Raw genomic sequence first — 13,948 nt, forward strand, 5'->3', positions numbered from 1 at the left:
GTGTTTACGTTGAATTTGGAAAGATAATGAAAATACAGTCAGTGTTTAATATTCTCTTGCCTACACTGTTCAGGCATGATTTTATAGTCAAGAGTAGCAATGGCAAAACACAGAGATCACACACAGAAAAAAGGAGGAGGTGCAATACATATCTGTTTTTTTGCCTACTGCAAAGCTCCTTATATTTATCTGTTCATTTGTTTTCTTCTCCTGGAAGTTTTAGATGTAGTTTTACACACGGATACAAAGAACCTGAAAGTGACTCCTGTTTGGCAGTTTCCTAAGCCAGACTGTTCAGGATGGTTTTCTGTTTCCAACTTGGTGAAAAGTAGATCAAAGAAAGAAAACTTCAGCAGACAGAGGAAAATATTATCCATAACAGGAAAACCTCAGAAAAGAGAGAGAATCTTTCCACTGTTTTCATTATATAATGCAGTTTAAAGATGTATTTTGTAAAATATTCTTCTCATTATTAGTAAACAATAGGGAATACTTGTATGTATGTAGGTGCCTAAAAAAATAATATTGTTACTTACATCATAGCCTGTGATGGCTATCTGGTGCATAGAATCATTGACTGCTTTGAGAATACCCAGTATAGAATTTAATGCCTCCTGGAGGTCTTCAGCACCTTCACAGTTCTTACTGTACTTCAGCATTTCCTGAGCAGGCAAAGAAAGACAACACACTTTGTTTTGCAAACAGCAGTAACTGGGATTATTTTAACATTGAATTTGGCCTACATTTTTAAAGTTATCCAGTGAAGTTTACACTGCATAATCTAGTGGATTAAGTATTGGCTCTAACTGAAAAGACCCCAAGTTTTACCTCATATCTGCTACTAACCAGTCTCCTGAGTCTCCTAAACCTTTTATAAGCACAGCTTAAGAAATTTACAAGTCTGAGTTACTGAGCATTTTTAACCACAATTGCTTAAAACAAAAGCAGAACCCCAATGTCATCCTTTTTCTTCCACTCATTTTTTACATTCTGTTGCTTTTAAATAATAAATGTAAAGACATTGGCAAATTGCATTGATTATTTGAATTATTGTAAGGTCTGGAATGCTAGTTGCAGACTTAAACATACTATGTATAACACTGCTTACACATTTTAAAAAGTATTTCTTCTCCAAAAAGCTTACTGGGGAAGCTGTATCTTCCCATTTGATCCAGGTATACAGAGCAGTATGAGAATAAGTATTTACTCATGGAGTTCAGAAAGAAAAGATTCTTTAAATAGAAAACTTTTCAGGTACTTCTCTCTCATAAAAGCTTGAAGTAAATTAAGAGCTTTCAAAGAATTAATTAGCTCAGTTTTAATGCTAGTTTACTCTTGAGTTAAACACAGTTATTGAACCCTGTGTCCATGTAGTGACTATTTTCTAAAACAAATCAGTTTCAAGCACAGCAAGAAGTTAAACATTCATTTAAAAATATATACAATACTACATTCCTCTCATTTTGTTCTCTCTGTCCATAGTATGCCTAAATGAATCAGAATGGCATCCTTCCTAAAAATTGCATACAGTGACCACAGTTAAGTACGTTCCCTACAACACAAGTTGCTTTGAAGACTCCAATTAACTGAATCTTTCTGGACACATTCTCAGTTTTGATTTATACACTACTCTGCTCACTTAGATTTCTCTGCAGCAGGATGAGATAAGCAGCATTTAGAAGAAAAAAAATACGTTTAGCATTATAATTTTGCAACACATACCTTTAGCAATAATTGGTATTTGGTTATTCTTTGAACTGGCTTCAGCAAGTATGAGTCCAAACTGAGCTTGTGATCAAGTTTCCTTTGACATTCCTGTAATCAGTGTCGAATTTTGTCAGTACGCAAATCAATATTCAGTACACAAATCAATATATTTTGTTATTCATACTTGAGATAGATTAGCAATTTCGGCAAAAAAGTAAGTACAGAAATATTTCAGAGAATCAAGCAAGCCATACCTGAAAGAATACAGAATCTGAAAACTGCCTCCACAAACTTTCAGATCGAGGTTTGTTTTGACAGTATTTCTCATAAATCTGGAAATCTTCCATCTGAAATGGGGGAGAAGAATAAAAAGTAAATGATTACCTATTAAAAAAAATAAAAGAAAAAACAATGTTCTTAAGAATTTTTCAGTCAGCAAGTCTAAGGAAAAAGGACAATTCCTTCAGGCATCCCTAACAGGCAACAATTTTTCAGTACCGCTCAATTTGTAACAGCTACTCATTTTGTACATGGAACGTACAAATAAAACGCTCCTGTTAACTTCTACTTAATTGAACAAGTGCCTTATGAAGAAGCATATCTTATATTTACAAGTGCATTTGTGTCACCCTATGAAGAATATGGGGTCTTTTAATTTAATTCAATTAATCCCAGAACATGATTCCCTCCTGCATAACTTATTCAAAAAAAAATTTTGCCCTTCTTTCTTTATGCATTTGCATTTTGTGAATGTGTTTGTCACTGGAAGTGGACCAACTAGTTTGCTGTCCCTTATCACTTCAACACTGCCTTCAAGAAGCGGATATTTTTCAATCGTGTTTGCTTACACAAGCCCCATCGTGCTCCTGTTGCTCCATGAGACTTCACACAGACAAGATATTATTTTCATTTGGTTATTCATGAAATTTTCAAATTCTGCCTTCTGTTTTAAAAAATATTTTCCAGTAAGATTAAACAAAATAATCAGTAATAGTGATCTCAAATGATCCAACGCATGATGCTTCTTCATGTTTTCCTAATTGCGACTTTAATAAGGCAATTTTCTTTCAAAACAGTAGTAGCTCTTCCTATTAAAATTAATTACACCCCACAGTGGAAAATATCCCCAACTCTGTCATCCGTTTGAAACAAACGAAGGGAACCTGGTGGCAATTATTCCATAAAAATTACTCTCAGCAGTAACAGTTTTAGAAGAGCTTATGAATGAAATGTCAGCTAGAGATGACACACACCTGATCCAGAAAGCACCGTCCTACCAGTTCTGGGTATTCCACGTAATTTTCTAGTTCTCTCAAGAATATCCTACAAAGAAGAACATTTTCTTAGAGCACACGTCAAAGAAAATTGTAAACATTCACATTCTTGCAATTCACTGTCTAAACCTAAAGAAACAGAGCTGTAATTGTGCTGTAATTGTGTATTATGAAATTAAACAAAACTGTCCTAGGTGACGTTTCAAAAAGGAGTAGCAAAATAAACATGTTCTGACCAATTTCTTCTAGCTTACTGTTGCTACAACAGAACCAAACATAAGATTTTGGTGGGGGCAAAATGGCTTTGCGTCCCTGCCTTATGTAATTAGTAGTAGGATTTATGAAATTTAGTAGGTTTTTTTCCTTCCAAAAGCTATCAAGCAACACAAGTCAAATAATATATGTAAAAATGACTAACACTGAAGTCTAGTTTTTCCTGAATAAGAAACAGCTACTTAATATGCTTAATTTGTCTTGAAAATATTTATCTTCTGAATATTTAGATATTGCCATGTGAAGAAACATCTCTCCAGCAGCAATAAGGTCATTAAATATGAAAATTAAATAGCCTCAACCAGATGCAAGAGCACAGAAAATTTGTGGTTTAGGATAATAACTTACTTTCAATTGAAAGTTTAAAAATAAAAGAAACCAGAAAAGCAAACAAACTTAGCTTCAATAAGCTTGAAATCAGACCATAATACTTTTCTTCAAGATGCAGAATTTTACCAGTGTTCTGAAAATGTTTCTTCTCTAATACAATATCAGTTTTGACTCAATAGAGAGCTAGGTGAGGCTCAGTAAGGATCTTTTAGCAATATCCCATCCAAATGTTACTTTTATGTCTGAATCCAAATCCTCACCTGTTGTGAAAGTGATAAATTTCTTCCATATTCCCAAACAAAATATCCTTCTTGTTTTGGAGTTCTGGTGAAATGAGGTGAGCCATTAAGGGGTTGTCCATCTCTGCAGCATACCCCTAGAACACGAAAGAGGGTACACTGATTATCTTCCTCTCTTTGATAGGGCAGTTTGCATCAGCAGGCTGATAACCAAAGAAAGAGTTCAGTATTAATCATGAAACAAATCTACAAAATCTGCTTTTTCATCAGTCCAGTAAGATGCATCTAATGCAGGTTTTCAATATACATACGGATAATTACTGCCATTTTTACTGAAGTAAAGATAAAACAGTTTGCAATCATTTCCACCAAAAACCATATATTCCCATGTTGCTCAGACATAAGTTTGCACTTTGCATTAGATTTTACATATCTGAGTTAAAGCCACAATTCCAGAAAACCTTCATGCTGGTTTTAGCTATTATGAAGAGGGAGCAGGACTACAGTTATTTCTAAAAGAAAGCATTAAGCTGCATATTATATTTTAAAGATATTTTCATAGATTTATCACCCAAAGTCATTACCTTTAGATTCTGACATCTTCTGTGTAACATTTAAGGCCACATTCTTTTATACACCTATTTGGCACAAGTGAGGAAAAGGAGGCACATATGGCTTTAGCCCAAGACTGTTCTCCTCTCATACCCTGAGGTGATTAAGCTGTGATTAAGAGATCTCCCAGAAGAAGAAGGGAAAAAAAAGTATCTGTATACACAGCAAGCATGAAAGAATGGCTTCATTTAATGCCAGCTAATGGTACCTGCATTTCTTAGACTTCCAGGTGACTAAAAGGCATTCATCATCTCCAAGACAGAAGGTGCCTCAGCTTAAATGACTTCCTATGAATTTGTCAGTGTAGTAAGGGGAATTGAACAAAACCATGTATAGTGGGAAAAGATCAAATGGATTGGACAACAAGTGCCAGGAATGATGAAAGATTTAAATATTACTGCATTTCATAGTTGAAGATGATGTGAGGTAGTTCAGATTTGGATTAGATTTCCCTCTCTTGCTCTCAACACAGTTGTCCTGGACAAGGTGGTCACAGGAAAAATAACTGCATTAGTGACAACTATTTATAATAATAAACTTAACTGAACCATAACCAGGTGACAAGGTAAAAGGAAGGATAAGCAACAACACAACTGCAATCAAGACTTTAAAACCCAAACTAGAAATAGTAGGAGAACTAGGTAGTAAAGTCAGCTAGCCTAAAGAATTCAGGCATTTGATAAACTAGCAATTAGATTTTTATTTATATTTTAAAAATCCTTTAAAAATCAGTGTTTTTTTCCCCTCGAACAATGAGGGGAAAAAACAACAATGGTATAGGCAAAGCTGCTGGAGCTCACTGACTGCTAACCACCGTCCCTCTTCCATCTCTCTTTCCCATGAGTACAAAAACAAAGTCTTAGTTAAAAGAAAAGAAAGGTAGCAGTTAGAGAAATCCAAAAGTATCACCTTTAAAAAGATAAAAATGATTCATTGATTTGCATAAAATGGAGTACAAAAAAATAAACAGGAAGAAAAACTGTGAACACGAAGCAGTTTAGATTCAGAGAAGCGATACAGGAATAGACCACTACATTTCCATTGAAGTGAGGATGATGTTGGACATTGCAACAAAGACAGGATTGGCCTCAGGAAGAGGCAACTAACCCAGCTCTGATGAAAAAACTCACGGAGCTCAGTACTCTGTTCTGAAAGAACAAAACCATGAAAATACATACACTGACAAAAAGTTGTTAACAGTATGTCAAGGTTTTGTATTTTCCCTTTAGAATGACATAGTGCTTATTTTTCAACTGCAAGATAAAAACTTAATGTTTTACTGCCTGAGTAGTATTTCTATCTTCAGAAAGGAAAAGTTATTCCTTGCACCAATGGGGATCAATAATAATACACAAGGCTTTGTTTAATCTTCTATTTGAAAGCTGTTCTAAAAGTATAGAAGTAAATGGAAAAAGGAGTAGAATGCAATTTCCACTTATAGACTAGACCACTATTTTTTCCCAGTACAAATTTTTGGATTTCACAGACTAAAGCGGAATAAGTGTCATTATTAATAGAAGAAAAACTACCAGGCTCACTTGAAAACAGCTACAGGAGTTTTCTAGTAATTGATCTTGTAAACTACCTTTAATTTTCTGTCTGAATGCTTTGCTGAGAGAAAAGGCATAACAACAAAAAAAAGCAACGTAAAAGGAGATATTGTCCACGTATAATGTTATTTTACAGGAAAATCAGAAAGATAGAACAGAAGGAACAAAAGAATTGGGGAAATAACATAAACTTTGGATTATTAATAAGAATTCCTCAAAAGCTGGAAGGCTGCCTTTAAAACAAACATCAGCAAGGATCTGACCCAGAACTACTGTTGGCAGTTATCATCCAGATTCAAGAGTGATGAAACCCAAACTGCACAAAGGTAGAGGGAAGTGTGATTGGCACAGTCAGAGTGCTGGAGAGGCAACTGAATTGTCAGAAAATGAAGAGAGCTTGACTTTGCAAGAAAAGTTTGCACTATTCTCTATGTAGAACAAAAAAAATACTAGAGGAATAGAAAGATTCTGCAATAACTCCAGTAGTAGCAGGAAGGACCAAAAATCCTAAAATCATTTGAACCTTGATTTTAACAGAATTATACAGACAGCGTTACATAGAAGAGCAAAGAATAAAGCAATCCTTAAGGTCTGCTCCAGAGCTACACTGCTTTATTATCATACATCAGGCACAGCTGCCCTATCACTGGGACATCCCAGCACTTGGACAAAATCCATGGCATGAACACTACTGGAAACTGACCATAAGCCAAACAAAAGCAAGGCCAGAGTTCACACAATACTACTCTTACCTGAAGATGTATACCCAGTCCTTACATAAATATGAGACAAATAAGACAGCTCCTATTGAAAAGCCTAAAATTGGCATGGACACCAGAAGTTGTTTGGCTCAGTTGCAATTCATCCTGATTAAAGTCAATGTCAAGTTATCTGCAGCTTTAATATTTCCAAAACCAGACTGGACTACAACAAAATGCTGCATACACGTCTGAACAAATGAATACAGAACTCCGTACCACGTTCTAGAAGCAACTTGCAAATGTTGCTATTATGTCTCCATGAGCGTGGAGCAAAGGAAATATTCTTGTTGCCTTCACAATTTTGCATCACTATATAATTACTACAAGCTACTCTGTAGCCATAGCTGTACCTGAGTTATTTGGAAGGTTACTTAAAGGCCTACAAAGAAGGATGTGATTAACAGATTTGCTCCTCTGATTCAAGACTCTTTCAAAGCAAAGTCACATTCCAGTGTGACATACAGTCTTCCTGGAACTGATCAAAGACTCTGGAATGAAATTCTAAAACAATTAATGATCATTAGAAAACTCAGTATGTTCTACCTCAATAGTTGGGCACATCTTACTTTTGCTATTTGATAATACAAACTCCTAGATGTGTATTTTTAGGAGAACATGCATTGAAATCAACATGTGAAAACACGAGGGCAAAGAGGTGTGGCAAGAAGCATCACAGAGATGAGGAAAGCATAAGGACATCTACGAAATGGAACAGAAATAGATTCAGATCAGTCAGAGTGAAATTTAATCTTTACCTCAAGAACACAGAGAAGTTCTTCCACATATGCTCGTTCAGTTTCAATAAGTTCATTCATTACATGCCTGAAAACAAAGAATGATAATTAAGGAAGGCCTATTCATTTATACGAAGTATTAAGGCAATGTTAACTTTGTATGTTTCTATTTCAACTGGAAATCGTTTTTATTTTCTGAAGTAACGTAAAATGTGATTTTCATATATATTTCTGCACACAGCTTATATATCCACACTGAGAAGCAAGCATTTTTAAAACATTTCGGAGTCATAAATGTGTTTAAATAGGAGAAGAAAAAAACGCCAAAGCTGGAATTTCAAGCATCATAGGAGCTGAACAGAAGCAGTGAACAGTTTTTATTATTGTATACATAAAACCTGTTTATGTTGCATTTGCAAGTATTACAGAAGCTGAAGTTAGAGGTGCAAAGGTTTCAAGTTACACTGGTCATTTTAAATTTGAGGCATGTGCTGTAGCTTAAAAGTCACAGTGTCTCTTTTTCAGGTTGGCTTGCTTAATTACTAAGGAAAAAACACTTGCTTCTCCCCCCAGACTTTGTGATTTCAGATGATTTAGCACACATTAAAATAGTGAAAAGACAGCAAGAATATCCAGGTTTCAGCTAGAAATGCAGGTTCTGTACCACTTGCAGGTAGAATAAGGGATGCTATTTAGTTTTAATGCTGGAAAGTTCTTAAGATTAATCAAAACAGGGTCTAAAAAAAGTCAAATAATAATAAAATTGTCCTCTGAAGCACAGAGACCAAAGTATATGACAGATTTACAGGAGGTTTATTCCTCAAAACTGTCTTCTCTGACATGAAAATGTGTAATTATCCTCCCATAGTATTATCTCGCTGTAGCAAAGCTAGACTGATACTATATAAGCCTTAAATAACGCTGCAGACAGACTGAAGTATCTTTCTTCATGTACAAAGCACAGAAGCATACTTGTCTTATCAAATCTTTAGCCAAACTCAGACTTCACTGGAAGCAAATCAGAGAAAGAACATTTGTTGTTTATCAAAATACACTTACTGCCGTAACACAGCTAGGTTTTCTTCATCATCCATTGTAGATCCTCCTCTGCTTTGATGGAGTTCACTCATTTCAGTCTAAAGGAGGAAACAAACAAACAAAATTATCACAGCATAACAGACAGAGGAGGAAAAAGCACTAAAATATGGAGCTTTGCACTCAGGTCTATTCATATGAGTTTTCACAGGGAAAGCTGTACTCCATTAATTATGAAATCATTTTGCAGAAACTCAGTGAAAAAAATCCAAGTCAACCTGAATATTTCAAAGCATGAATAAACATTCAGATACAGAGTTCGCTGTCAAAGGTCAGATTAGAAAAGACGGTGGCTCAAGACCTCTCTGCAGTAAGATAACATCAACATAATCTTGGAGGCAGTGCTGGCCTAAATCTGCTTTCCAAGCTAAAAATCAGGTACTGTGCTAACGTTCTGGTAAATTACTAACTTGGTAGAAGTTCACTTTCACAAATTTTATTGTAATGCCTGAGCTAATTCAAGCTTTTGCTTAAAAAAACAAAACAAAAACATATATATATATTCTCCTTCCAGTTCCCCCCCAAGCCAACCCTTTTCTCCAGCTGTTGTCCCTACTGGTCATACAATCTTATCCGTCTCTTTGCGTCATCACTTGACTCTCGCTGAACCTTTACTGAGTTAATTCAACCCTCTAACTCAGTGGAAAACTATTTGTTTCTGCTGCTGTCGTCAGGTTATTTTCCTTGCAGGAGGCGGAGCAGGAAGACCTTCCCCACTTGGGAATGGCAAACCATTAGGTCAGGTGAAGCTTTCTTTGAGCCAATGACAACTACCTTTTCACTTTCTCTAGTTTTAAGAGTAGCCAATTACTACTGGCAAATAATAAATGTTTCCTGTTCATAGATTTTACATTTTGCTGCCCCTAACATTTTTCCTAATATAGGCAACTATTTACTTTTTCTCTCATACTCAGCTGTGTGACAAAGCAGTCTTTATTTAAACTAGAGTTACCTTGATAGGGGCAATATCAGCACATTTTCAGTGAAATAGCCTAATTCTTCTTGAAGTTGTTGAATATTCCATTGTGTTATGACTTTCTCAAGCAGTGTGTACATGAAAAAAAAAACACTGAAAAGAATGTTACCTTTCCTCTTCTGTAGTTTACTTTCCGAAGCACACCGCTTTCTGTGTTGGATACACAATCTCTTTGAAGACCTAAGCATATAAACCAGAACCAAACAGCAGTTAGAACTTGAGCGGATCTAACACAGATGTTTGCACAACCACAAATTACAGCTGAAAGTTTCTTCAAGTTTCTTAACACAGTGTAAAAAACTACTTAACTCTGCTAGATTTGCTTACCTGGAGAGGTACAAGGAGATTTTACAAAGGCTTCGGGTCTAGGTGCAACTGGCTGAACAGGACGTGTTTGCTTAGCTGCCAATTTCTTAAGACTTACTTGTCTCTTTTGAAACATTTCTTCCATGCTTTCTTGCTTCTGGAAAACCTTTTGTATATGCTCCTACCATTGTCACATGAAGAAAATTAAAAATCACCGTCAGAGAGCCATCAACAAGCTATACTTCTATTTGTGGTGCATTGATTTGCAGTGATTATTGCTTTCATACCACGTATAAAAATATTACCCTACTCATCACACCTAACAAGGCATAATTTACAGTTATTTAACATGCTTAAGATTGGAACATATTGTCACAAAACTTGTTTCTCTACAGAAATAGCAAAAAAAAAAAAAAAAAATGGGGTTCAAGTTTTGATTAAAGGAGTAAAAACTGAAGTTTTCTTGAAAGTGTCTAATGGTTCTGCTTCAAGACAACATCAGCAAGAAGGAAAAGGAATGTATTTTCAAGTTTTATTTTGTAACTGCTTTTTTTTTTTAGAAGTTGTGCAAATATCAAGGAAAGCCATGTTTTCATTATAAAAAAACATATTTCAAGTATTTGAAAGACCGGAGATCCATTTATTACAAACATCAATGCTACTATCTGAAGAATTTAAGTTGTTAATTGGTCCTGGATCCCTTGATGCCTATACAAAGATACAACATGACTACCACCTTGGGTAAGTACCCATTCAGATAAATGGCCTGAAGTCACCTTCATGCCACCTAGCTCTATCAATGGCCATGCAAGATAGCAATTCTAACAAGTTGATGCATGCATACATGAATAAATTATAGTACCTTTAGGTCCTCATTGAGGATGTGTGCATACTCTCTGAAAACTTTTTTCAACTCCTTGATTTTATTGCCTGCACCAGTGTCTAGGAATTTCTCAATCTCCTGTAACGCTGATTCTGCACCATCCTGAGACTGACACTTATCTACAGGCTGCGAAGCCAGAAGATAAATTCCTTCATCGCACCACTTCATAGACTGGAAACAAAGAAAAGAGCAGGCTCAGAATGCATTCATATCAACATCAAATGCTAAGGTCTAACATATTTCATCCTTCTATTTGTGATGAATTCAGCTATTTAAGGACAAAACTTCCAGCATACCCAGGAATTTTATTGATCTGCTGTTTCAATGGGTTGCTGGAGGTTTTAGAATACAAGACAAGAAACAAAACTGCTCCACAGAAAATTTACCTTTTCCAGTAAGCCATGCAGTTCTAGAGATTTATTAAGAACATTCCTCTTCTGTTCCATCTCAGTAGTGAAGGCATCACAGAGATGATGAAGTTCGCTGCATTTTGGAATAATGGAGTCCACAGCATAATGGTTGCTCTGAATAAAAGCGTCACCCTCTGAAGCTAGCATTCTGGCTTTTGCTACAGTTTCCTAAGAAAGCAAGCATTGATTGAGGTACATCTTTCCTGGAGTCAACATCAGTTTAAAAAATTAGAACTTAAACTATTTGGTTTTGCACAGTAAAAACACATAGATTGATATAGAATACATAACAGTCTTAGTTAACAAATCAAAGCGATTTCCTATTTTCCCAGATGCCTAAAATCTTTTATGTCTCCTGCCTTGTCGTATCAGATACTTCATAAATATGAATGAATTTAACCACATGGCCCCTGGGAACCACTTTTAGTCCTTGTGTGCCTTAGTTATTCAGCAGCATGTTTGTGCATATACACATGCAACTTGGAGTACAGAAGTGATCTGAAGTGAAATAAAAACATTGCTCCAGCACCTCAGTCTCAAGAGCAATAGACTCACTTCCATTAAACGTAGGTCTTAACATGTTAATTGTGTTCCTTTTTTGTATTTCGGAGTATATTTTTGTTGATAATGTTTAACTACATTTTACACTCAATACAGAGCCTTCTAATTTTTGGCTTTTAAAGCAGTAAGTGGTTTCACAGGAATGGAAGTACCTTGATCATTAAGCAGAACTTGGCTACATTGGCATTTTATGAAATTCTTCCACGAACCAATCACACTGGCTTTATGGTTAGTCACTCTGCTCTTTATCAAGGGCTGCCTGAGAAGTGAGTGACTTCAATGGTTAAAAATTGCTTTAAAGTAATGTGCAGTACTGATTTGGAACAGACACTTAGCTCTGCCCTGCTGTTAGCATAAGCTCTGGTCATACAATATTTCAATAACTAAAAGTCATTTCTCTCTCTATAAACACACACATGCTAGAAACACAGTAAACTGCAGAGTTCTTACACGGGATTTTTCTTCAAAGTTGACAAGATCTTTCAAAATGTGCTCCACATGTGAGCAGCTGTTTCCCACATCTGTGAAAGCAGACAGTCTCTCGGACACAATATCCAAAGCTGCTTTAACCTGAAATGAGATACACGTGTGTGTCAATGAGGATGACTGTGCCTTTGGAGGTGCAGTCCAATAGCTGGTAGCCTGTATTCCTACTCCAGTGACTTACATTATGGTGTTCCTGAGGCAAAGACACAAATCTACCTTTCCCCCCCTACTGAAACTAAAATCATACCAAAAAAATAGCAGTGAAGTAATCTTGTTTTCTAAGCATTAGGTTTCCTGGTACTAGAAAAAAATACTAAAATATCCAGGATGAATTTATCATCTTGCTTTTACCAGATGGCAACAGTACAATCTGATACTAATGTAGAGAGCACAACATGAGAGTGAGGTCCTCACTGTACCGATTAGTTTACGGAAAGACACATACGCACATACTTGTCATATGGCTTTTGAATGTTGTTCCTGGGGAGACACAAGGACCCTATTCTGAGATCAGCTACACCAGAGTAAGCCATCTGTAGGTGCAATAAAGCACATGCATTTAACTAACATGAGATCAGAAACTGGCTGTAAAAATTTTAGTTCAGCCTCCACCCAGCTTCTAACTTTGTGGTTGCAGCTTCCCACCCACAGTGCTGGAGGCTGCTTTATAAGACTTCAGCCAGAAGGTTTAGGTAAGTCTTGGTTCCATAAAAGGGCCTATTGGCAAGATGAAAGACTTGCAGCCAGCACATTATGCTTCTGTGGTAGAGAATAGATTTCAAAGGAGTTTTCGAATGCTTATACACTGCTGGGTTCATGGAAAAAAATAACACTACAGAAGAGAAGCTATTATGTCTGTAAAGGCAAGTATTCAAGGTAGTAAAGATAGCAAGATGTCATGTAAGGACACGTCAAAGAAAAAAGCTGGGGAAAGCTTTCAAGTACACACACGAGAGCTGTGAAAACAAGAGGGGAAGTATTTGCTTCTGAATCACTTCTACGTTACCAAATATTGACTGCCACCAAGAAGTTCTCACCTCTCTAAAATTCTGTTCAAAATTCCGAAGGTGCAGACACTGCTCAAGTTTTTGCTGGTGCTTAATCCAAAACTCATCAAAGGCGGACTCTGTTTCATGTAACTGAGCCAAAAGCCTTAAAACACAAACAAACAAGAGCAAAAAAACCAAACCGTAAGAATGGGGGTTGCAACCTTCAAGGACAGTACACCCTTCCACACTGAAGAAGTTTCCCTCAAAGCATTATTTTTCAGAAAAAAAAAAAAAAAAAAAAAAAAACCAAAAAAAATTAAACTGAATACAGGAAACTTTAAGCATTGCATGGAATTTTTTTCTAGAATAACATTGATGTAAAACTGGAATCCAACATAAATATTAAATGCTGACAAACCATCAAGCACTGATTTGAAGGTTGCAGCAAATCATGCTTCTCAGCTCTGACCTGGGGACATGGGGCTTGCAAATAGAAACATACAAATACATGTGGGCTACAACTCTGAAGAGCCTGAGCTTAGAGCTATAAAAAAAAAAAAAAGAAGCATTAAATTTGTACTGCTGTGACCAGCCAGCTGCCCTTATGTTTCATTCCTTGGAGCAAGGCTCATAAAAAAAACTGAAGGTCATTGCTCCTCTTCTGAGCAGAGAGACTACTTTAATATAATAGACAAGCATAAAGCAGTACTGATATGGAAAGAACCTTCTTCAATTATAATTCTAGCAAAATTCCTCAAGACT

At 36.0% G+C, this 13,948-nt stretch overlaps 2 protein-coding genes across 11 annotated transcripts in view; one reads left to right on the forward strand and one right to left on the reverse strand.

The window, feature by feature from the left end:
• The window catches only part of ADPRHL1 (ADP-ribosylhydrolase like 1), a 400,125-nt gene that overhangs the window by 206,376 nt on the left and 179,801 nt on the right, over positions 1 to 13,948 (forward strand). The gene's annotated exons all lie outside the window — the stretch shown is intronic.
• The window catches only part of MCF2L (MCF.2 cell line derived transforming sequence like), a 147,447-nt gene that overhangs the window by 11,093 nt on the left and 122,406 nt on the right, over positions 1 to 13,948 (reverse strand). For all 10 annotated transcript variants that reach the window (XM_052705836.1, XM_052705833.1, XM_052705832.1 and 7 more), the window contains 13 exons: positions 13,235 to 13,349; positions 12,162 to 12,281; positions 11,127 to 11,318; positions 10,720 to 10,911; positions 9,879 to 10,038; positions 9,661 to 9,731; positions 8,540 to 8,616; positions 7,502 to 7,568; positions 3,845 to 3,960; positions 2,961 to 3,030; positions 1,962 to 2,054; positions 1,723 to 1,815; positions 537 to 662 (listed from right to left, as the gene is read on the reverse strand). In XM_052705836.1, coding sequence (XP_052561796.1) covers positions 537 to 662; positions 1,723 to 1,815; positions 1,962 to 2,054; positions 2,961 to 3,030; positions 3,845 to 3,960; positions 7,502 to 7,568; positions 8,540 to 8,616; positions 9,661 to 9,731; positions 9,879 to 10,038; positions 10,720 to 10,911; positions 11,127 to 11,318; positions 12,162 to 12,281; positions 13,235 to 13,349 — 1,492 coding nt within the window. The remainder of the gene's footprint in view (positions 1 to 536; positions 663 to 1,722; positions 1,816 to 1,961; positions 2,055 to 2,960; positions 3,031 to 3,844; positions 3,961 to 7,501; positions 7,569 to 8,539; positions 8,617 to 9,660; positions 9,732 to 9,878; positions 10,039 to 10,719; positions 10,912 to 11,126; positions 11,319 to 12,161; positions 12,282 to 13,234; positions 13,350 to 13,948) is intronic.

Source organism: Tympanuchus pallidicinctus, unplaced genomic scaffold (genome assembly GCF_026119805.1).
Source record: "Tympanuchus pallidicinctus isolate F22 unplaced genomic scaffold, pur_lepc_1.0 scaffold6, whole genome shotgun sequence".
Classification (NCBI taxonomy): domain Eukaryota; kingdom Metazoa; phylum Chordata; class Aves; order Galliformes; family Phasianidae; genus Tympanuchus; species Tympanuchus pallidicinctus.